General features: G+C 44.5%; 1 protein-coding gene across 1 annotated transcript; it reads left to right on the forward strand.

Annotated features, from left to right (window-relative positions):
* The first annotated feature begins 492 nt into the window (after positions 1 to 492).
* On the forward strand, positions 493 to 18,010 carry RAB33B (RAB33B, member RAS oncogene family). Its single transcript, XM_041759642.1, has 2 exons — positions 493 to 1,085; positions 15,245 to 18,010. Exons 1-2 carry the CDS (start codon positions 849 to 851, stop codon positions 15,683 to 15,685), a joined length of 678 nt encoding a protein of 225 aa, XP_041615576.1. The 5' UTR covers positions 493 to 848; the 3' UTR covers positions 15,686 to 18,010.
* The last annotated feature ends 4,292 nt before the right edge of the window (positions 18,011 to 22,302 follow it).

Genomic DNA, 22,302 nt, shown 5'->3' on the forward strand with positions numbered 1-22,302 from the left:
GGGGGCGGGGCCCGGCGGTGCGCAGGCGCGCTGCCGCTGAGGGGGCGGGGCCCGGCGGTGCGCAGGCGCGCTGCCGCTGAGGGGGCGGGGCCCGGCGGTGCGCAGGCGCGCTGCCGCTGAGGGGGCGGGGCCCGGCGGTGCGCAGGCGCGCTGCGCTGAGGGGGCGGGGCCCGGCGGTGCGCAGGCGCGCTGCCGCTGAGGGGGCGGGGCCCGGCGGTGCGCAGGCGCGCTGCCGCTGAGGGGGCGGGGCCCGGCGGTGCGCAGGCGCGCTGCGCTGAGGGGGCGGGGCCCGGCGGTGCGCAGGCGCGCTGCCGCTGAGGGGGCGGGGCCCGGCGGTGCGCAGGCGCGCTGCCGCTGAGGGGGCGGGGCCCGGCGGTGCGCAGGCGCGCTGCCGCTGAGGGGGCGGGGCCCGGCGGTGCGCAGGCGCGCTGCCGCTGAGGGGGCGGGGCCCGGCGGTGCGCAGGCGCGCGCCCTTCCAGGCAGCCCCGGGCGGCGGGCTGCGGGGCCGGGTGCGGGCGCGAGGAGCTCCGCGGCGAAGCCGGTGGGCGCCACACCCGCGCGGGGCGGGGCGGTGCGCACGCGCGCTGCCGCTACAGGGCGGTGCGGTGCGCAGGCGCGCTGCCGCTGAGGGGGGCGGGGCCCGGCGGTGCGCAGGCGCGCTGCCGCTGAGGGGGCGGGGCCCGGCGGTGCGCAGGCGCGCTGCCGCTGAGGGGGCGGGGCCCGGGCGCCGTGGCGCAGCGGGGCGGGCGGGCAGGGCGCGCGCCTGGCGGTGGCGTCATCGGGGCGTGTGCGCGTGTCCGCTCCTCCGCCGCCTCGGGTCGGGGCGGGTCCGGGGAACGGCCTCGGAGATGGAGTCGTCCCTGGAGGCGAGCTTGTCGTCCAGCGGCGCGGTGTCGGGGGCCGCGGGGTTCCTGCCGCCGGCTCGCTCCCGCATCTTCAAGATCATCGTGATCGGCGACTCCAACGTGGGCAAGACGTGCCTGACCTACCGCTTCTGCGCCGGCCGTTTCCCCGACCGCACGGAGGCTACTATCGGGGTGGATTTCCGAGAACGAGCCGTGGAGATCGACGGGGAGCGCATCAAGGTGAGCGGGGGCGGGGGGGGCTGCCGGGGGGCCGGGTCAAGGTGGGGTGGGCGGGGGGGGGCTGCCGGGTCAAGGTGGGCGGGGGGGTGATGCCCGGGGGCCGGGTCAAGGTGAGCGGGGGGCCCTGCCGGGTCTAGGTGGGCGGGGGGGTGGGGGGTGATGCCCGGGGGCCGGGTCAAGGTGAGCGGGGGGCCCTGCCGGGTCTAGGTGGGCGGGGGGGTGGGGGGTGATGCCCGGGGGCCGGGTCAAGGTGAGCGGGGGGCACTGCCGGGTCTAGGTGGGCGGGGGGGGTGGGGGGTGATGCCCGGGGGCCGGGTCAAGGTGAGCGGGGGGCGTGCCCGGGGGCCGGGTCAAGGTGAGCCGCGGGGGGCGCATCAAGGTGGGCCGGGGTGGGGGGGAATGCCCGGGGTCCGGGTCAAGGTGGGGGGGGTGATGCCCGGGGACAGGGTCAAGGTGGGGGGGGGTGATGCCCGGGGTCTGGGTCAAGGTGGGGGGGGGTGATGCCCGGGGGCCGGGTCAAGGTGGGGGGGGTGATGCCCGGGGGCCGGGTCAAGGTGGGGGGGGTGATGCCCGGGGTCCGGGTCAAGGTAGGGGGGGAATGCCCGGGGTCCGGGTCAAGGTGGGGGGGGTGATGCCCGGGGACAGGGTCAAGGTGGGGGGGGTCGATGCCCGGGGTCCGGGTCAAGGTGGGGGGGTGATGCCCGGGGGCCGGGTCAAGGTGGGGGGGTGATGCCTGGGGGCCGGGTCAAGGTGGGGGGGGTGATGCCCGGGGGCCGGGTCAAGGTGGGCGGGGGGCCGTGCCCGGGGGCCGGGTCCCCGCCGCACGGGGGGCGCATCAAAGTGGGCGGGTGTGGGGCTGCCCGCGGGGGCGCATCGCCCGCGTTCCCTTCCCTGGAGCCCAGGTGGAGGCTGCGGGTGCAGACTGGAAGGATCTGCGCGGGGCGGCCGAGCAAGGCGAGCCCTGCAAACTCTCCGGACCCGCGGTTTATTCTGGCGACTTTCATCCTATTTATTTCTTAAATGCCGCTTGTAGCTTGGGAAGGGCGCGGCGGCTGCGGGCGCGGTAGCCGGTGGCCCGGTCCGCGCTCGCTGGCAGCGTCTCCGCCGTCGGGAGGCCGCGAACCAAGGCCGAAGGAGGAGCCTGGAGGTCCTCAGGCGGGAAACGTGTAAGAGACTTACAGGGCCGGTCGCTGGCTGGGCCGCCGGGTGCGCCCTCGCGTGCAGGTGTTCACGTTTCTGTAGGACACGGAGTTGTCCAGAAAAATCTGTCTTCGGGCGGAACTGCTGTATCCGTGGTAGTTCAGAAAGCGTCTTAGCGCCACCGCCTCCCGGTCCCTGATTCTTCCCTGGGGGCTCCGGTCCTGGAGGAGGAGGTAGGAGGCCCCAGGCCCCAGGCCAGGCCAGAGTTCCGAGGGCGGGAATGAGGATGGTGACGGGCCGGCACCTCCGCCGGTGAGAACCTCAGACGCGCCCCTTCACTGGGACCCCGCTGGCCCGCGGGCCTGGCTGACTCCACGTCCCGGGACATACAGACCCCAGGAAACGCCCTGCCTCCTTATACCGCGTTTACTGTCTGCTTTGTGGGTTTTAGGGATTTTATGCATTTATTCTTGAGAGACACAGAGAGAGAGAGAGAGAGGGAGGCAGAGACACAGGCAGAGGGAGAAGCAGGCTCCACGCGGGAATCTGATGTGGGACTCGATCCCGGGTCTTCAGGATCAGGCCCCAGGCTGAAGGCAGGTGCTCAACTGCTGAGCCACCCAGGCGTCCTCCATGTTTTTGTTTGTTTGTTTGTTTTGTTTTTAAGATTTTATTTATTTGTGAGAGACTCAGAGAGAGACAGAGAGGCAGAGACACAGGCAGAGGGGAGAAGCAGGCTCCCTGCAGGGAACCCAACATGGGACTCCATTCCGGGATCAACCTGAGCCAAAGGCAGGTGCTCAACCACTGAGCCCTTCAGGCACCCCTACTTTTTTGCTCTATATTAGGATGTTCATCTAGTTCTACAGGCCCTTTTGCCTTTTAGGTTTTAATTTTTTATTATTCCATCCCGGCTGCCAGTGTGGTGGTGCTTTGGGAACACTGTATCAGGGAGTTAAGAAAGATCTGTGTGTATTACAACAGGAAAGACAGAATAAGAAGAGAACGGAATCTTTTTTTTTTTTGTTTTTCCAGAATCTTTTTCATTAGAATTAGGGGAGGCCCAGAATCCTGAGGGTGTGAAGCACATAATGAGGCTTCTGGGGTTTGAGAAGGAAGTTAGTGTGGGGAAGGCAGGAGACCCAGGAGGAAGGGCGTGAGCTCCGGAGTCCAGCAGATTTAGCTTGAATCTGAACCAATGAAAGGGTGAGGATATGGGCGATGTGTCCCTAGGTGGGTGACCAGTTTTGCCCAAGACTGTCTCAGTTTTAAACCCGGAAGTCCCACATCCCAGGAATGCCTCAGTCGTAGGTGAACTGGGGTGTTTGGTTACTCTGGTCCTTAGGCAGGCTCTTTAATCTTTCAGAAGCTACTTTCTTTTCTGAAAAATTGGGATAACACCATATAAGATGAGATGAGATTAGATGAGAGGATTACACACCAACATACATGAAGCACCTGGTTCATAATTGGTAATCTTAAGAAGATTCTTCTTCCTTGGTGGATTAACATCCTTGTTTGTCTTTGGCACCATCATTTCTGTGCCTGTGCACCCAGAGTGTGAAGTAGAGGCACAGTAGGGTTTAGACAACTGAGGGTGAGAGAAACTCCCCTAAAAGCATGATTTTAAAGATGTAAGTAGGGGGAAATGAAACGGGAGGAGTTGCAAATTTATGAGATTTTTTTTTTAAGATTTTATTTATTCATGAGAAACAGAGAGAAAGAGAGAGAGGCAGAGACACAGGCAGAGGGAGAAGCAGGCTCCATGCAGGGAGCCCTGACGTGGGACTCGATCCCGGGACTCCAGGACCATGCCCTGGGCCGAAGGCAGGCGCTGAACCGCTGAGCCATCCAGGGATCCCCAATGAGATATTTTCATTGAAAAAATATAAAACATGTCCAGTATCTAAGTTGAATACTTAACTACTGGGGTAAGTGTTGGCAGTGATAAGTAAACCAGAACCATAAATATGATCAATCTGGAAGCATAGAGTTATTCTGGTTGAGAGGAGTAAGGAGAAAATATTTTTTTCTGGGATTATTCCTCTTGAGCTTTAGCTTAACCTGTTTGGTTGATGGAGACCTGGATGCTGAGTTTTTTTCTTCCTAAGGCTTAGCCATTGACTTGTACCTCCAGCTTTTAAGACTTGAAAGATTTTTATTGTGGTTGAAAAGACTCTTACAGAAATATTTTGAGATTAAAAAAAAACAAACTGGGGCATGTAGGTGGCTCAGTGGTTGAGTGTTGGCCTTTGGCTCAGGTCGTGATCCCGGGATTCTGGGATCAAGTCCCACGTCGGGCTCCCTGCATGGAGCCTACTTCTCCCTCTGCCTGTCTCTGCCTCTCTCTCTGTGTCTCTCATGAATAAATAAATAACATCTTAAAAAAACTATTTTTAGGGGTGCTGGGTGGCTCAGTTAAGGGGCTGCCTTTGGTTCAGGTCGTGATCTCCGGGTCCTGGGATTGGCTCCCCCGCCCCCACCTCCAGTCAGGCTCCCTGCTCAGTGGGGAATCTGCTTCTCCCTCGGCCCCCTCCCCCACTCATGCTCTTTCTCTCTCTCTCTCAAATAAATAAAATCTTTTTTAAAAGGCAAACTATTTTCTAGTGTCTTTAAAAAACTGAAGTGAATATAGAAGTTTATTTCATGTGCTACTTCTGCTTTTTCTTTGTTAACCTGTGATACATCTTAAGTGCTGCTGCAACATTCATACATATTTTCTTTCTGGAAAATTTTTAGCCTTATCTGAAATGACATGTCTTCATTTTTCATCTTAAAGTGAAGACTGGAAAGTTTTATGTTACTTTATGAATGAAATGACATTCTAGACCAAAAAAAATATTGTTAGGTAAAGCTGAGATACTGTGTTAAGTTTTTTTTTTTAAGATTACATTTATTTATTTGAGAGAGAGAGAGAGTGAGAGAGAGCATGAGTAGGGGGCAGAGGGAGCCCAGTATGACCAATGCCAGGGCCCTGGGATCATGACCTGAGCCAAAGACAGTTGCTTAACTGACTGAGCCACCCGGGCTTTCCGATTTTTTTTTTTTAAGATTTATTTATTTATTTTAGAGAGAATGCACGCACATGTGCACACGTGGTGGGGGTTGGGCAGAGGGAGAGAATCTCAAGTAGACTCCCTGCTGTGCAACTTGGGGCTCAATCCCAGTACCCCAAGATCACGACCTGAGACAAAATCAAGAGTTGGACACAACGGACTGAGCCACCCAGGAGCCATATGTTAAATGCTTTTAATTGTGGGCTTGAAGTTTTTCAGAGAGCATGTCTTAGGGCACTGCCCTTTCAGAATCAGTGAAAACGTTTTACAAAATGTAATGAAGTCTAGATTTGTTCGTCTGTTCTAAGTACCATATATATATGGATGAAAAAGGAAAATCTTATTTGCAGAGTTTTGGAAGTTGAATAAAATTATAGACTAGATTCTTTAAATAAAAACACATTTGATTTTTAAATTAAGACTCTCAACCCTAATCCTTATGCTCCTTCTTTGTATGTGTATCCCCAGGATAACTCGCTGTATTCCTTTTATACAAGCATATGACAATGGCAGACACCAACAGCATGATGACAGCCTCATGTTGCATTTAATCTGTCTTCTCATCAGGGGCCAGCAGTTTCTATTTGAACATTGGGATGGCTTGCTTATCAATCATAGAGGTATTTTGCCATGTTAAATACAAGATGTTAATATTAACTAAAGGAACGTAATCAGGACCTGTCCCCACATTGGTAAAACAAATATTTAAGGAGTAGTTGCAGGAAAGATGACATTTTTTGTCAGTCACAAAGAATTTCGATAACATCATAGGGGGTGGCAAACTATGCTTGAGGGCCAATCATGGCCTGCTGCCAGTTTTTTTTTTTTTTAATGGCCTGCAAGCTAAAAATGACTTTCACTTTTTTAAATGGTTTGGGAAAATCATAAGAATATGATTTCATGATAGGTGAAAGTTATGTGAAATTCAGATTTTAGCGTTTATAAATGAAGTTTTGAAACACAGTCATGCCCCGTGACTTTACATTCTGTGCTTGCATTTGTGCTGCAATGGGAGTTGAGTAGTTGTGACCAAGACTGGTAGGCCCACAGAGTCTTAAGATATTCACTATTCTTACACTTTACAGAAAAAGTTTGCTGACCCTGATAGAGTGCATAGATGAATTGCTGTCCTGGATTGGGGTAAGGTTTATATACCTAAAAAAGATGACCAGCAAAACCAGGCACTGAATGAGTGCCAGGTTACTGTTTGGATGTGGGTGGAGGAATCATGTGTTTGGAGTGCTAGGCGAGGTTTCATAGACGGAGGGCTTTTCTGAAGAGGACCATCAGCAGGATGCTCCAGCAGGATCAGAGGTTCCTGTGGAAAGGTAGCAAGCGGGAAGAAGGTGAAGGTGTTGGTAGCGACATTTGTGAAGAGCTTGAAAAACAAAGCTAGAGAGTCTACATTTCATTTTGTATGCATGGTAAAAAACCCAAGTGTTTTAGGAAGATAAATATGGCAGCGATTGAGAATGAATCTAGAGTGAGATTCAGACGGCCCCTTGACCTGGTTTTCTGTCTACAATCTCTCCTTTGGTAGTCTCTTGATGACAGTTGTCAATCCATGAGGGTAACTTCCAAATCTTTGTTTAGCCCACCCCCCTCCTCAAGTCACTGCATTTCCCACTGTCTTCTAGACATGGCTATTTGGATAATCCCTCCTTTGCCTTGAATGTCTAAAGTGAGTTCATCTTCCCTGGCACATCTGCTTCTCCTGTTTCTCCCCACGTCACCGTCACCTAGGTTGGCATGATGGTGTCCTCTTTATCCTCAAGGCCTCGTCCCTCTCTTTTATCCCTACATCCAGTTGGTTCCCTACGTGCATGATTCTCTCATCCATCCTTTCTTCAAAATCCTGGTTCAGGTCTTTTTTACCTCCCTAAGAACTGTTACACAACCTAACTCCTCTCTCATCCCCACTTGGCAATGACCTTTTTTGGTACATTGTTGCCCAAATGCCAGATTAGTGTTGTGCTTTAGGGAGATCTCTGTGCCCTGCCTCAGATGCCCTGGGTAGTTCTCCATTCTGTTGTAAAATTCCAACATTAATTAATTAATTAATTAATTAATTAATTCATTTATTGAAGATTTTATTTACTTATTCATGAGAGACAGAGAGAGAGAGAGAGAGAGAGAGAGGCAGAGACACAGGCAGAGGGAGAAGCAGGCTCCATGAAGGGAACCCAATGTGGGACTCGATCCCGGGACTCCAGCATCACGCCCTGGGCCCAAGGCAGGTGCTAAACCACTGAGCCACCCAGGGATTCCCAAAATTCCAACTTAAAATGAATGTAGGACTTCCTTCATCTTGCTCCAGACTACTTTTCAAACTTTTTTTTTCCCATTAATTTCCTTCAAGTACCTATAGTCCAGCTGCTTATTTGCCGATCCCTGTGGTTTCCCTTGCATGCCCCACTGGGCCTGGAATATCCCCTCTGCTCATATTTCACCACATGTCATTCTTCCTTATTAAACTCAGTGCATCTATCAAAAATATTTGATCCCTCCTCTCTCTCTCTCTTTTTTAAAGATTTTATTTATTTATTCATGAGAGACACAGAGAGAGAGAGAGGCAGAGACACAGGCAGAGGGAGAAGCAGGCTCCATGCAGGGGGCCTGATGTAGGACTCCCATCCCGATCCTGGGTCTCCCGGATCACACCCTGGGCTGAAGGATTACACCCTGGGCTGAAGGCGACGCTCACGTGCTGAGCCACCCGGGCTGCCCCATCCCTCCTTCTCCATCCTGTTTCTTCCTTCTGTGGACTCCCTTTAGCACCTTACCTGAGCCTTTACATGATCTCTTTCCTCACTGTATTATGTAGGTGTCTCTATCTCTTTTATCATCCTGTTCAGTCTTATTCAGAGCAGGATCCATGTCTAGTAATGCCATAGACTTCTTTGAGTATCTAGCTCAGTTTCTAAACTATGTAGTACTCAGGGGATCCATATGGAATGTATGGAAACAGAGATCCACTGGTAGGCTCCTCTGGACATCCAGAATTGAGGTGATAAGAGAAACTAATGGAAATTTGATAGGTGGTCAAAGAAGGAAGATCATTTGGGTTAATACCTTTATCATTATGAGTCAAGCAAAAATAGTATTTAGTTTGGCCAGATCACTTCCTCATTTTGGTTATAAAACTACTAAAAGGGCAGCCCAGGTAGGTCCGCAGTTGCGCGCCGTCTTCAGCCCAGGGCCTGATCCTGGAGACCTGGGATCGAGTCCCATGCTCAGGCTCCCTGCATGGAGCCTGCATCTCCCTCTGCCTATGTCTCTGCCTCTCTCTCTGTGTCTCTCATGAATAAATAAATCTTTTTTTTTTTTTTTTTTATCTACTAAAAGAGCTTATTATACCAACAATAAGAATCTACTGTTGGGATTTAGCAAATAACTGGGTTGCTGTTTTTGTTGGAACTTCATATTGGAATTCAAAGTAGAGATTTGTGAAATAATATTGAGGTATATTTTATGTTGTCCTTATAATGTTTAAAATGGGGGTAATATCTATGGGAGCATGCATTAACCATTTCCACTAAACATTATTAAATTGGGAAAAATTGCTCTGCAAATACTTCCTCATTTAACCAAACAAAGGCATGTCACTTCCTTAGGTTCCAAAGTGTTATTCCCCTTTTTTAAACACTATGTATCATTCTACTTAAAGCTAACTTCAGGACTTTTCTATGCTATCACGGGGTACCGTTGTCCCCTTAGTATCTCCCTATCTGTCTCTCTTTTGGTCAGAATTTTCTCTTGTCTTTTAAGGCTGGTGCTGTTTTTATTTTTTTTTTTATTTTTTTTATTATTATTATTTTTTTGGTGCTGTTTTTATCACTTGTCTTGTCCTTTCTTTGCTGAGTCTCTCTGCTCCTTCCCTAGCCCCCTTGCCTTCGCCCCGGTGTCCCATGCAGGCCTGAAGGCTGCAGATGGCACGGAGGTGTGCCCTTGCTGAGCCTTCGTTCTTTCAGCAGTTCTCTGAGTGAATTTTTGAAGTTTCTTTTTCTTTACTTTTTAATGATTTTATTTATTTGAGAGAGTGAGCGAGCGAGCAACAGAGCAGGGGCAGAGGGAGAGGGAGAAACATACTCACCCCTGAATGGGGAGCCCCGTGCAGGACTTGATCCCAGGACCTGAGCTGAAGGCCAACGCTTAACCGACCGAGCCACTCAGGCACCTGAAGCTTCTTAAATAATCCTTTGTGAATGCCTCATTAACTTAGTATTTACTTGTTTAGGTTTTTGGTAAACTGTGAAGAGTTACTATTTCATACCTCTTGTTTCCGGGAAGTCTTTTTTCTTTTTTTTTTTTAAATTTTTAAAAATTTTTATTTATTTATGATAGTCACAGAGAGAGAAAGAGAGAGAGGCAGAGACATAGGCAGAGGGAGAAGCAGGCTCCATGCACCGGGAGCCCGATGTGGGATTCGATCCCAGGTCTCCAGGATCGCGCCCTGGGCCAAAGGCAGGCGCCATACCGCTGCGCCACCCAGGGATCCCCGCAGGAAGTCTTGATATAGTAGAATGCATAGTTCTGAACAGGACTGATGGAAAGCCAAGTATTGTTGAGTCCGTCTCATCCTAAAACAAACCAACAGTTTTCTTAGGGATAAGCAGTCTCATCATCACCACTTTTATGGAGGACTTTTGCAGCTCTTTGAGGCCTGTCTAAATTCTGTGTAATTATTATTTTTTTAAGTTAAGTTTGTTTTTATAGAAGTGGTTGCTTGTTACAGAAAACAGAAAAGTAAAAATAAGCAGAGAAATTACCTTAAAGACAACCGTGATTAATGTTTTCGTATTATTTCCTTGGGTACTTTTCATTTATCTATTTTTAACTTATAAATATTATTTGCTTAAAACATCATAAATCATTTTTCATTGATGAAATGGTTTTTGAATGAGTACCTGAGCTGAGCTATAGAGGAATGTTATTAAAAGAGAAAAGAGAAGAGATCAGCTCCAGTTTCTTTGGCTAGCTTTTATATAGGTCATCTAAAATATTTCCCAAATATCTTTCTAAATGTTAAAGATACAGTTTGGAATGGGTTTTTTTGTTTTGTTTTGTTTTGTCAGTCTAAACAACTGAGATATAATTCACAGGCCATCAGATATACTCTTTTAAAATATACAGTTTATTGGTTTTTAGTATATTTGCAAGGTTTAGTATATTCACTGTCATCATTATCTGATTCCAGAACTCTAGTAAGAAACCCCATACCCATTTTAACAGTCACTCCCCATTCCTCCCCTTCCCTCAACCCTGGCACTCACCAGTCTACTTTCAGTCTTTGGATTTGCCTATACTGGGTATTTCATATACACATGGAATCTTTTTTTTTTTTTTTTTTTAAACACATGGAATCTTAACAATATGTGGCCTATTGTGTCTGGCTTCTGTCACTTAAGATAATATTTTCTAGATTCATCCATGTTGTAGCACATATCAGTACTTCATTCCTTTTTATGGCTGAATCATACTCCATTATATGGACATACATTTTGCTTATTCCTTCATCAGTTGATGGATAGTTGGGTCGTTTCTACCTTTTAGCTATTATGAATACTCCTGCTAGGAACATTTGTGTACCAGTTTTTGTGTGAATATGTCTTTTCAGTTCTCTCAGGTACATACCTGGGAGTGGAATTACTGGGTCATACAGCAAATCCATTTTATGTTTTTTATTTATTTATTTTTTATTTATTTTTTCATTTTATGTATTTTAAAAATAATTTATGAAGTAAAATTCAATTAACACAAAATTATTTTGTTTTATTTTATTTTATTTTTTAAAGATTTATTTATTCGTGAGAGACACAGAGAGAGAGGCAGAGACACAGGCAGAGGGAGAAGCAGGCTCCATGCAGGGAGCCCGATGCGGGACTCGATCCCAGTACTTCAGGATCATGACCTGGGCCGAAAAGAAACACTTAACCACTGAGCCACCCAGGGATCCCATAAAATTATTTTGAAGTAAACAATTCCATTTAGTATTCATAATGTTGTATAACCACGCCTTTATCTAGTTTCAAAATACTTCCATCACTCCAAAGTGAGACCTCTCACCCGTGAAACAGTTTCTCCCCATTCCCCAGCCCTGGCAACCAGCAGATCCGTGTTCCATCTCTATAGATTTCTCTGTTTTGGATACTTTATGTAAATGGAACCATAGAATGTGTGTCTGGCCTCTTTCATGCGGTGCATTTTGGAGGTTCATCTTTGTGGTAGCACGCATCTATACTTTATTCCTTTTTGTGGGAAGTCATAGTCTGATTAACTTTTTGAGGAACTGCCAAACTTGTTTTCTGAAGTGGCTGTACTATCTTGCATCCCCACCAGCAATGTATGAGGGTTCCAGATTTTCTCCACCAACCCTTCTTATCGTCCATCCATTTTTTTTTTTTAATTTAGGTCTTGCTAGTGTGAGTATAAAGTGGTATTTGGTTTGTTTTTGATTTGCATTTCCTTGATGGCTAATGATGTTGAGCCTCTTTCCACGTGCTTATTGACTATTTGTATATTTTCTGTGGAGAAATGTCTATTCAGATTCTTTGCCAATTTTTTAATTGGTTCATATGTCCTTTTATTATTGAGTTGTAAGAGGTCTTAAATATTCTGGAAGGTATACCCCTACCAGATATTATTTGCAGGTATTTTCTCCTATTATGTGAGTCGTCTTTTCACTTTCTTGGTAATAGTCTTTGAAACACACATTTTTAATTTTGATGAAGTCCAGTTTGTCTATTTTTTCTTTGATTGCTTGTGTTTTATTTTTTTAAGATTTTATTTATTTATTCATGAGAGAGAGAGAGAGAGAGAGAGAGGCAGAGACACAGGCAGAGGGAGAAGCAGGCTCCATGCAGGGAGCCCGATGTGGGACTCGATCCCGGGACTCTAGGATCGCACCCTGGACCAAAGGCAGGCACCAAACCACTGAGCCACCCAGGGATCCCCGGGGTTTTTTTTTTTTTTAAGATTTATTTATTCATGAGAGACACAGAAGCAGAGACACAGACGGAGGAGAAGCAGGCTCCATGCAGGGAGCCCGACACGGGACTCGATCCCGGGACTCCAGGATCACGCCCTGAGCCAAAGGCAGGCACTAAACTGCTCAGCCACCCAGGGATCCCCCGATTACTTGTGTTTTAGATATCATATCTTAGAAACCATTGTCTAACCCAGTGTGGTCACAAATACTTATCCCTATGTTTTCTTCTAAGAATTTTATAGTTTTAGCTCTTAAGTTTAGATTTGTTGTCCATTTTGAATAAGTTTCTATATATGGTGTGAGGTAGGAGGTCCAGCCTTATTTTTTGTATGTTGTCCCAGAACCATTTGTTAAAAGAACTATTCTTTCCCTTACTGAATTGTGTTAGTACTCTTGTTGAAAATCAGTTTGCCATAGATATATGGGGTTATTTCTGGTCTGTGAGTTTTGTTCTGTTGATCTATACATCTGATCTTATTCCAGTAGCACACGGTGTGCTTATTGTAGCTTTGTGTAGTATGCTTTGATATCTACAGAAGCATTTTTAATTGTATGTTGAGTATTCTTAATCTGTTAGTTGGGGTAAGAAAGTTTTATGTTTTTAAAGGAAAGTTGTATTTTTAAAGTATTTTAAGCACTTCAGTAGCTCTTTGCACACTCATTGCAGCTAGTCTATGAGTGCTTATTTTAGAGGGTCTGAAACTAAATTTTACTTTCACTGTTGAAGAAGCTAAGGCCTAGAGGTGTAACAGTCATCTCTGGCACGTAGTAGGCATTGAGTAAATACTTGTTGATTTAGATAGTCTTAGATGTTAGTACTTAGTTTGCTTTGCTGACAACTGTTTGCTTCTACCTCTGATTTATTTGATACGGAGTCTTTACGGCCTGTCTGCCATTTATGTTGCCTACATCACACGGTGGGCATTTTATGATCATTTATTTTGTGACATGGTTTCTAGGAAGGCATTAAGGCAAAACCTTGTGATTTAGTGAGTACATGTGAGTGTAAGGGGTAAAGGTTTAAACAGTATGCACGGTAAGTAATTTTAGGATGCCAGCGCATCTAAGAGAAATTCAACTATAATGATTTTAACCAGGGTAAGCTGTTATTTTTCTCATGTTCTAAGGAGACCCGAGGCAGCAAGATTCAAGGTTTATGTAGACTTCTGCTATTCTGTGTCGCTTTCTTCTTCATGCTCTGCAGATAGTTGCTGAACTCCCAGTCATTATATCCCATTCCAGGCAGAAAGGGTGCAGTGAGAGAGGTGCAAAAGGTGCGTGCCAGATGCTCTCTGTTTTAAAAATCACATATCCATAGTTTTCCCAGAAAACCCCCTGAAGACTGTCTGCAAATTATTGGCTAGAACTATGTCATTTGGCCTCCCTTAGTTCCAGGGGAGCCTGAAAGATCAGGTTTGTATAGTATTTTATATTTCCACCTGGAGCAAAATTTGGTTTATGTTAATTAGAAAGAAAGGGAGAATGTTAAGAAAATGGAGAAACTTGGTCTTAAAAGGAACTACCAAAAAAAACCGCTCAGAGCTGATAAAATCCAAGGTAGAAGAGCACGCAACTCTTGATCTTGGGGTTGTGAGTGCAAGCCCCACACTGGGTGTAGAGATTACTTTAAAACATTTTTTTTTTAAATTAAGGTACCGTGGAAGAGATTTGTGATCAATATTTTCATCTCTAATCACATTTTTAAAATGTATTTATTCATTTATTACATCTTCATTGAGGACTTAACCATGTGCTGCCATATTCTGAGCACTCTATATCTTATATCCTACTTTGTGGGCCATCTACATTTCTTTCTACTCTGTGTCACTCTGAAAAATCACCAGTTGAGGTTTCCTTGTAAATAGTACAAGTCTTTTATCAAAAGGTATCTAATCAGATCTACCTCTAGTCTTTTCCACCCCCATCAGTTAAGTTTTTTAGGAAGTAACAAAAGGGTAATTCAGAGAATCATGACACATAACTTACATTTAGCTTTAGATATTATTTTCCTCAATCCTCCCCACCCCACCCCCTGTATTTCAACTAGGAGATACTGGACTAGTCTTGTTGGTAGACATGTTTAGGTTAAATAAATGATTTTCTAGCCTTTTAAGATTTTCAAGGGGGATTTCATAGAAGGTCTATATATATTGGTTTGAGGACTAATAAACCTAATGACTCATAGCATCTGTCCTAAGTCTACTATTTTAAGTTAGTCTATTGGAAGGTGGAGAAGGGCAAGGGCATATAGTAACCAGATTTACAGGAATTAGATGCTTAATATGTTTGTTAAAACCTGACATTCAGGAACGCCTGGGTGGCTCAGCAGTTGAGTGTCTGTCTGCCTTCTGCTCAGGGGTGATCCCAGAGTCCCGGGATCGGGTCCCACATTGGGCTCTCACTTTGCCTGTGTCTTTGCCTCTCCCTGTGTCTCATTAATAAATAAATAAATAAATAAATAAATAAATAAATAAAATCTTTAAAAAAAACACTGATTTTAAAATATTAAATAAAAATGTCAGGTGTTTTTTTGTTTTGTTTTGTTTTGTTTTAGATTTTAAAGATTTTATTTATTTATTCATGAGAGACAGAGAGAGAGGCAGAGACAAGGCAGAGGGAGAAGCAGGCTCCATGCAGGGAGCCTGATGTGGGACTCCATCCCTGGAGGTGCTAAACTGCTGAGCCACCCGGGCTGCCCTAAAATCTGTTTTTGAGGTATGATTTCACCCAAACAAATTTGACTTACTAAAATTTAAGTGCTGAATTGAAATATTTGTTCTGATACTTGCATTAATTATGAAGTAACTAGTATCATGAAGTTTGGGTCCCACAAATTACACGGAAAAGGCACTATAGAAGGATCAAAGTGTAATTTAAGAATTACTAAAGACCATGCAGAGTTGATAAAAAATTTCATAAGTATAATTGGAATGAAATTTTCAGTTTTCTCTTTTTTTTTTTTTTTCCATTTTCAGATCCAGTTGTGGGACACAGCAGGACAAGAACGATTTAGAAAGAGCATGGTACAGCACTATTACAGAAATGTACACGCTGTTGTCTTCGTGTACGATATGACCAACATGGCTAGTTTTCATAGCCTGCCATCTTGGATAGAAGAATGCAAACAGCATTTGCTAGCCAGTGACATACCACGGATTCTCGTTGGAAATAAATGTGACTTGAGAAGTGCCATTCAAGTACCTACAGACTTGGCACAAAAATTTGCTGACACACACAGTATGCCTTTGTTTGAAACCTCTGCGAAAAACCCCAATGATAATGACCATGTGGAAGCTATATTTATGACCTTGGCTCATAAACTTAAGAGCCACAAACCATTAATGCTTAGTCAACCCCCTGATAACGGAATTATTCTGAAGCCTGAACCAAAGCCTGCAATGACATGCTGGTGCTAAGTAACAGTCTTTATTATACTATCTAATTTTGACTAGAGAAATACTTTTGAAGTATGACAGTGATAAGTCATAAGATTTAATCTCAAATATAATGGATCATCCTGACATTATACTGTTTATCATTGTCATGCTAATTTTTGTATTTTGTATCTACTTAATTAAGTTTGTCATTATGACAACACAGGGCAAAAGTTGGTTTTCACGTGAGGTTGAAAATGAAGCAAAGGTAGGATGAATCAGAACATCTTCTCGTTGAGAGCCCAGTGAAGGAGGCTTCAAATGAGAGCATGATGGTATTTTAGGAGTAAATCACTGTTCATTCCTGTGTTCCAGGGATAGAAAAAAAATAAAAGGGTATAGGACATACCTACTAGGTATGTCCTTTGAATGGGAAGCATTCTCAATAGGACAAAACTGGTATTTGCCTCTCCCTAAAGTTCTTTGTATTATTGATGTATTTAATTGCATTATTATGGGTACATGTTAGAGCCAAGACGATTTTAGTTCCAGTGGGAGGAGAAGGCATAGAATGTTTTCTGGTTCTCAGTGTATAAAGAATGACTTCCAGTGATTCCACGTGCTTGATATTTCTAATTGATTTATCAATCAGATCTACAGAAGTCATTGTTATTTTTAGAAAAAAATTGTTTTCTTACTAAATTCTATTAAAATATGCAAAAATAAGTCTGACTTTAAATGAAGTGACATAATAAGGTGCTTTATATTTTATTTTGGTATCTTTAGTAAAAAACAAATTGAAAGCATTGGAGGAGTTGTAATTTGGGGGGAAAATAGATAAATGTGATTCCTGGCTACAAAAGGAGACCTATTCTTAGCTTCTATAATCTCAAGCTGTGTGTCTGGCGTAGTATCTCTTGCTCTCCCCACCACGGTCAGTCAACTCAATGACTGAAGGTTGAGTTAACAAATCAACTTCTATTTGGATTGTAGCTCTGAAGGCACACCTCTGATTGCTGGGAGTCTACATATATTTCTGTAATAGTATCGTGTAGCAGCATACCAGTTTTTAAAATCTTTAAATTTTGTGGTCCCAACAAGCTATTCCTCCTTGGTATGAAAAATAAATAAGATATTGAGAAATACGTTGTCTCTCTTAGTGATGTAAAGAATAGTACAAGAAGTTTCTTACCCCAAAAAACGTTTATTTTAAGACTTTGCACATAGAAAATAGTAAGCTTGCATACAAAGCTATTACACGAATGGAATGTAAGCCATGAACCTTAACTGAAGTGCACACATTCACTAATTCTGATAGATTGCTGTCCTTGATAATTTTAGAGGTAATTAAGCCAAAAGATGATTATACTTACAATATTTTCAGAATGTGGGAAATCAAATATGTAATCTAGTTTAAGGTTTTTATTTGATCATTATGGTGATTCTAACTGAATAATTATAAAAACAAGATAATGCTATTAAATGAACTGAAAGAAATAATTATTCAGTTTTAAATATTAGAGCTTAAGGAAAAACAAGTTGGCTTTATCTGTGTTTAGGGAGATAAATCCATTTTTCTTATGCTAAAATGGTTTTAATTTAAATTGTTGATTTGTAACTATTTTTATAGTAAAAAACAATGACAACTGTGCTAACTGTGGTGAGTGTAACGGTTTTTTAAAGAAGGGAATCTGTTTATTGCTTTTAAAACATTTTCTAAAGTGTGGGAAGAAAGTTTACAAACTTTCCCAGTGCATTTATGTTTTTAAGTGCTGTTAATAATGATTAAAAAAATAATTTAACTTTATTTCTTTTTGTAAGAACTTAATACAGGTATCCTTTACAGTTCTGTAAAAGAACTTATTTTTTCACTTTAATATTTATTAATTTTAAAATATTTGTATCTCATTTGTAATGATTTACTCTCTTAATTTTTTCTACATATGTTTTTATTTTTTAAAAGAGCATACTTATCAGTTGAATGGGGATAGAGGTTTTAGATATTTTCCAAAATATTTATAAAACACTTCATTGTTGAGAAATCACTTACAGAATGGTGGCTATCAAACAAATAATTATAAATTTTTAAAGCACAAGTCACACGTTTTGTAACTCCTGTGTGAATTTATTTTAGCTGTGACATTTAATTGAAAACATCAGATATGTTTTGGAAAAGTCTTACTTTGAGAACAACTGAAGGAAGTTAATCCAGAATCTATATGTAGTTGGCTATTAATGATGATGCTTTATTGACAGTATATTGCTAATATATTTCTTCATGAAATCTGAAGTTAAATAATTTCGTTGTGGAATAGTGTCACTGTAACATTTCCCTTACGAAGTTCAATAAACCAGCTTTGCCATAAAGAAATTGTATTCCATTCCCTTTGATTATTAGGATGATTATAGAGCAAAACAAAAAAATCTCTTTTCCCCTCTGGCTTCCAGGTAAAGTATATATAATACATTAGAAACAAACAAATCTATTTGGAAACACATTTAGGGTTAAAGAACTTTTCAGAAAAAAACCCTAAATACTAAAATTAGCTGATAAGGGTAGATTTTTTTTTCATTTGTATGGCTAAGTAATCAGCTTGTTGAAGAGTACTTCAGGGCCAACGAATACTATAAGAGTTGTTGGCATCTCCAGACTTAGAAAAGGCAAAACGAAATGAATAATTATAAATTGTATGACAAAAAAGAAGGAATTCTGTTGTAGGTATAAGATTGGAATTTCTACATTCACCTTTACTGATTCAGGCCTTTTAGGAAAGTGTGGGTTGGCGCTTGGGCCTCTGAAGTCGATACTGCTTTACCCAGTGCATTTATTTCACATGTCAGTTACTCTCCTGCTCAAACACAAAATCATATTATTCATGAAAGACTGCTTTCGTATCAGCTGTTAAGATAATAAGTTGGTCAGGTCTTCTGAGGGCAGATTTGCTAGAGCCTTTGTGGCAAGAGCTAATTGATCGGAATAACCTGATCTGTCCAGCGGTTGTCAAGTATCTGCTATGTGTTTTCCAGTTGTGTTGGGCAGTGAGCGACATAAATGATTAAGACGATGTCCTTGAAGAACTTGCAAAATACTGTGTAAACACCTGGGAATTCTACAATATAATATGGTAAATGTAATCATACTTAGGACAGCGAGCACACAGCATGGAGCCATGTTTTGACTTCGATGCAGGGTGGCAAGTGCAGGGCAATGACGAGCTGGGCAGAACAACAGGAAATGAGGCTGTCGACCTAGGGTGTGGTGTAGCTCCCATTAGGGGAGGATTTATCTGACTCATCCTATTGGACTGCGGGACAAGGATGCAGCTGGACTCTAAGAAATGCTGGGATTGGGTACCCAGTTTCCTAACCCTGGGCTTAAGCTTCTCTGCACATCCTCATTCTTTCTCTCTTACAACTGGATTTCTCTCCCCTTTTCTGGTTCAGATGGCAGAAAATGTGGCCACTGCCTGCGTCTGAACTTTTGTGTGCTGCCGACGTTCAGAGAGATGAACTGATTGTCAATCCCAAGTTAAAATATCTGGGGCGGACTATTTTTGGCCTGGCTAAAGTCAGATGCCCAGCCCAAGACCAATCAATAGCTTAAAAAATAAGAATAAAAAAGATCAAATAGGCAATTTCCACATTTGGGGGAAAAGGAATTTTGAAGAGAAAGGAGAAAAGAGTAGCCACATGAAAGCCTTTGAGCTTTGGGTAACTAATGAGAGTGTTGAAGCAAGGAGGTGACTGGGACCATCGGGTTTATGCTAGAAATTCCAGTGGCGCTAGGAAGGGCGCGGGGGAACGGAGGCCTGGGGCCAGGCACGGCAGCGTCCGGGCCTAAAGAAAGTCTTCGCTGGGACGCTGGGGGAGAACATGGATTGGAGACCTGCCAGGGTGAAAATCCCGAGGAGACAGAGACTAATTAAATACAAGTTGATTAGGTCAAGCTCAGAAATTTAATTTCCTGAAGCAGTTAGGATGGTTCTCCCCTAGGGCTACGCACTGCACTCACGTACGTAACTAGATGGTTTTAAAATGAATGTTTTCAAGTCTTATTCTTTGGATTATTGGATTCCTTTAATTTGTATGTACCAAAAGTTTGATTCCCGTAATCTGTCATTTCCGTATTTTTCAGACATTTGAGTCCTGTGAAATTTCTCCCTTAAAATTATTTGAGTTTTGTGCTCTAATGCTATTAGATATTTATACTTTTAAATAGTTACGGAAGATTTTGTATATTTTTCTCGAAGTCTTGGAGCGTTCTTTTAGTACTAAAACAAAAGGTGGATTTTCATATTGTTCTTCATTCCTTAGAAATTACAGAGTATACGAAGGCATTTCATTTCATTACTTCTCTTGGCTCCTCAATCCTTTGAGAGCTCTGTTTATCTGTAAAATATGACAATAGGGCTTTTTAAAAATCAGACTTTTGTATAGGAAGTACATTCACATGGTTCAATGTTTGGGCCATGTCCAGATGAGTAACGATGAAGTCTCCTCCCCACTCCGCTCAGCTCTGGTTCTTCCACCACAAAGAGTCATGATCACGAATTTGTGGTTTCTGGGCATAGCAACAAAATACCTGACGATGGGGGCATCTTAGGACACGTAAGCATCATTTCTCTCTTAGGCCTCATGGAATTCCTTTAAGTTGATCGTAATTTAGATTTCCCTCTGCTGGTGGACATTTGGGTTGTTTCCAGTCCTCTACTATTACAATATTGAGATGAATAACCTTTTACAGAAATCATTTTGTAAATGTGTGAATACGTCTGAAGGGCAAATTTCCTGGAAGTGACATTGCTGGATGAAAAGTCTGCATTTGCGAGTGGGGTTTCCAGCTGCCCTCCCCAGACGTCGCACCGGCAGCGGAAAGTGTTTCCTTAGACTCCCCGATGCAGGCTGTCACCGAAGTTTTTGATCTCTGCAAATCACTGGGTGAAAAATTGCCTTTCTCTCAACTGTGAATAGGGTTAAGCATCTTTTTAATGATCATTTGTATTTTCTTTTCTGTTGAATTGTCTGTTTCCTTTGTCCTTTTTACTGATTTGTAGGAATACTTTATATATTGGACAAGTTCACCTTCTTCGGTGATAGGTGTTGTGAATCTTTTTCCTAGTGGGTGTGTGCTTTTTAAAAAAGATTTATTTATTCATGAGAGACACACTCAATCCCGTGTCTCCAGGATCGGGCCCCGGGCTGAAGACAGGAGCTCAGCCACTGAACCACCCAGGGATTTCCCTGAGGAAGTCTTTTAATTACTGGGCCATGAGAGACACACTGGATCATCCAAATGGCAAAAAACATTTTTATGGTCACTTATTATGATGTTTTTTAAAAAGCCCATAGGTTTTGCTTTTCTTTTTTTCCTTTTTTATTTATTTCTTCATGAAAGACAGAAAGAGAGAGAGAGAGGCAGAGACCCAGACAGAGGGAGAAGCAGGCTCCCCACAGGGATCTTGATGTGGGACTCGATCCCGGGACTCCGGGCTCACACCCTGAGCTGAAGGCAGATGCTCAACCGCTGAGCCACCCGGGTGCCCCAAGCCCGCGAGTTTTTCACGGCCTCCACGCACAGTCAGACTTTATACCTCCTTCTCTTAAACCCACATAGGGTTTCGTGATTGCTCCTCTGCACAAGTAGAGCAGGACTTGGGAGCTCAGTTACACACCCCAGGCCTGTCCTGGGCCACTGGCTCTGGGCATCTCCGGCCACCCTATAAGAAGTCTGGCTGCCTTGAGGCCACCATGCAGGGAAACCAGGGAGACAGACGCCAGGGGAGCATCAGCGATGCTCAGCCTTTAGGGAGACCCACCCCAGAACCGCCGGGCAGAGCAAGGCCCGCATTCCTGAACCACCGCAACAGTGAGAGATAATCAGGGGCACTTTCACCTCGAGGTCCTGAGGATTGCTGTGCAGCAACAGGCATCACGCCTTGCCCACTCACGTAACTCCCACGACGACCGTTTGTTATTGGCAGCCCCTCATAAAGACGAGAGGACGTGGAGGCACCGAGAGGTTTCACCGTTAGGACACCCGGGATTCCATCAAATGCAAGGGGTCAAAGGCCGTCCAAGACCCGCGTGGGATGCTAGGTGTGGGAGAGGGGAGAACGGGGAGCCTCAGCACTTGGAGGTTTGCAGGAAACCCAGGAGGACAAGCTTAGGGAGGAGGTTTAGGAGTTTGGGTTTGGCCGTGTCTATTGGGTGTGCCCCTGGTACCTCAGGGAATCCAGGGGCAGTCGAGGCCCTGGAAAATAGGCTGGGGAGTCAGGTGTTTCCTGAAGATGGGATCCTAAAGGGATAGGCTGCTCAGCCAGAAAAAAAAAAAAAAAAAAGAAAAAAGAAAGAAAGAAAAAAAAAAGAGGAATGACAGAGGCTCAGGGAGTGCCTCCTTGTCTGGACTGTGATACACATGACCTATATGATTAAGTTCCCAGAATTTTCAGAACTTAACTATGCTACACGGTAGGTACACGTGCAAACTTGGTGCTGCCTCTCTGGAAAACAGCATGGAGGGGCCTCAAAGAGTTAAAAATAGGGCCCCTGGGTGGCTCAGCATTGAGCATCTGCCTTTGGCTCAGGTCCCGGGATCGAGTCCCGCGTCGGGCTCCCTGCATGGAGCCTGCTTCTCCCTCTGCCTGGGTCTCTGCCTCTCT

The sequence above is a fragment of the Vulpes lagopus genome, chromosome 6 (assembly GCF_018345385.1).
Source record: "Vulpes lagopus strain Blue_001 chromosome 6, ASM1834538v1, whole genome shotgun sequence".
In the NCBI taxonomy this organism is placed as follows: Eukaryota; Metazoa; Chordata; class Mammalia; order Carnivora; family Canidae; genus Vulpes; species Vulpes lagopus.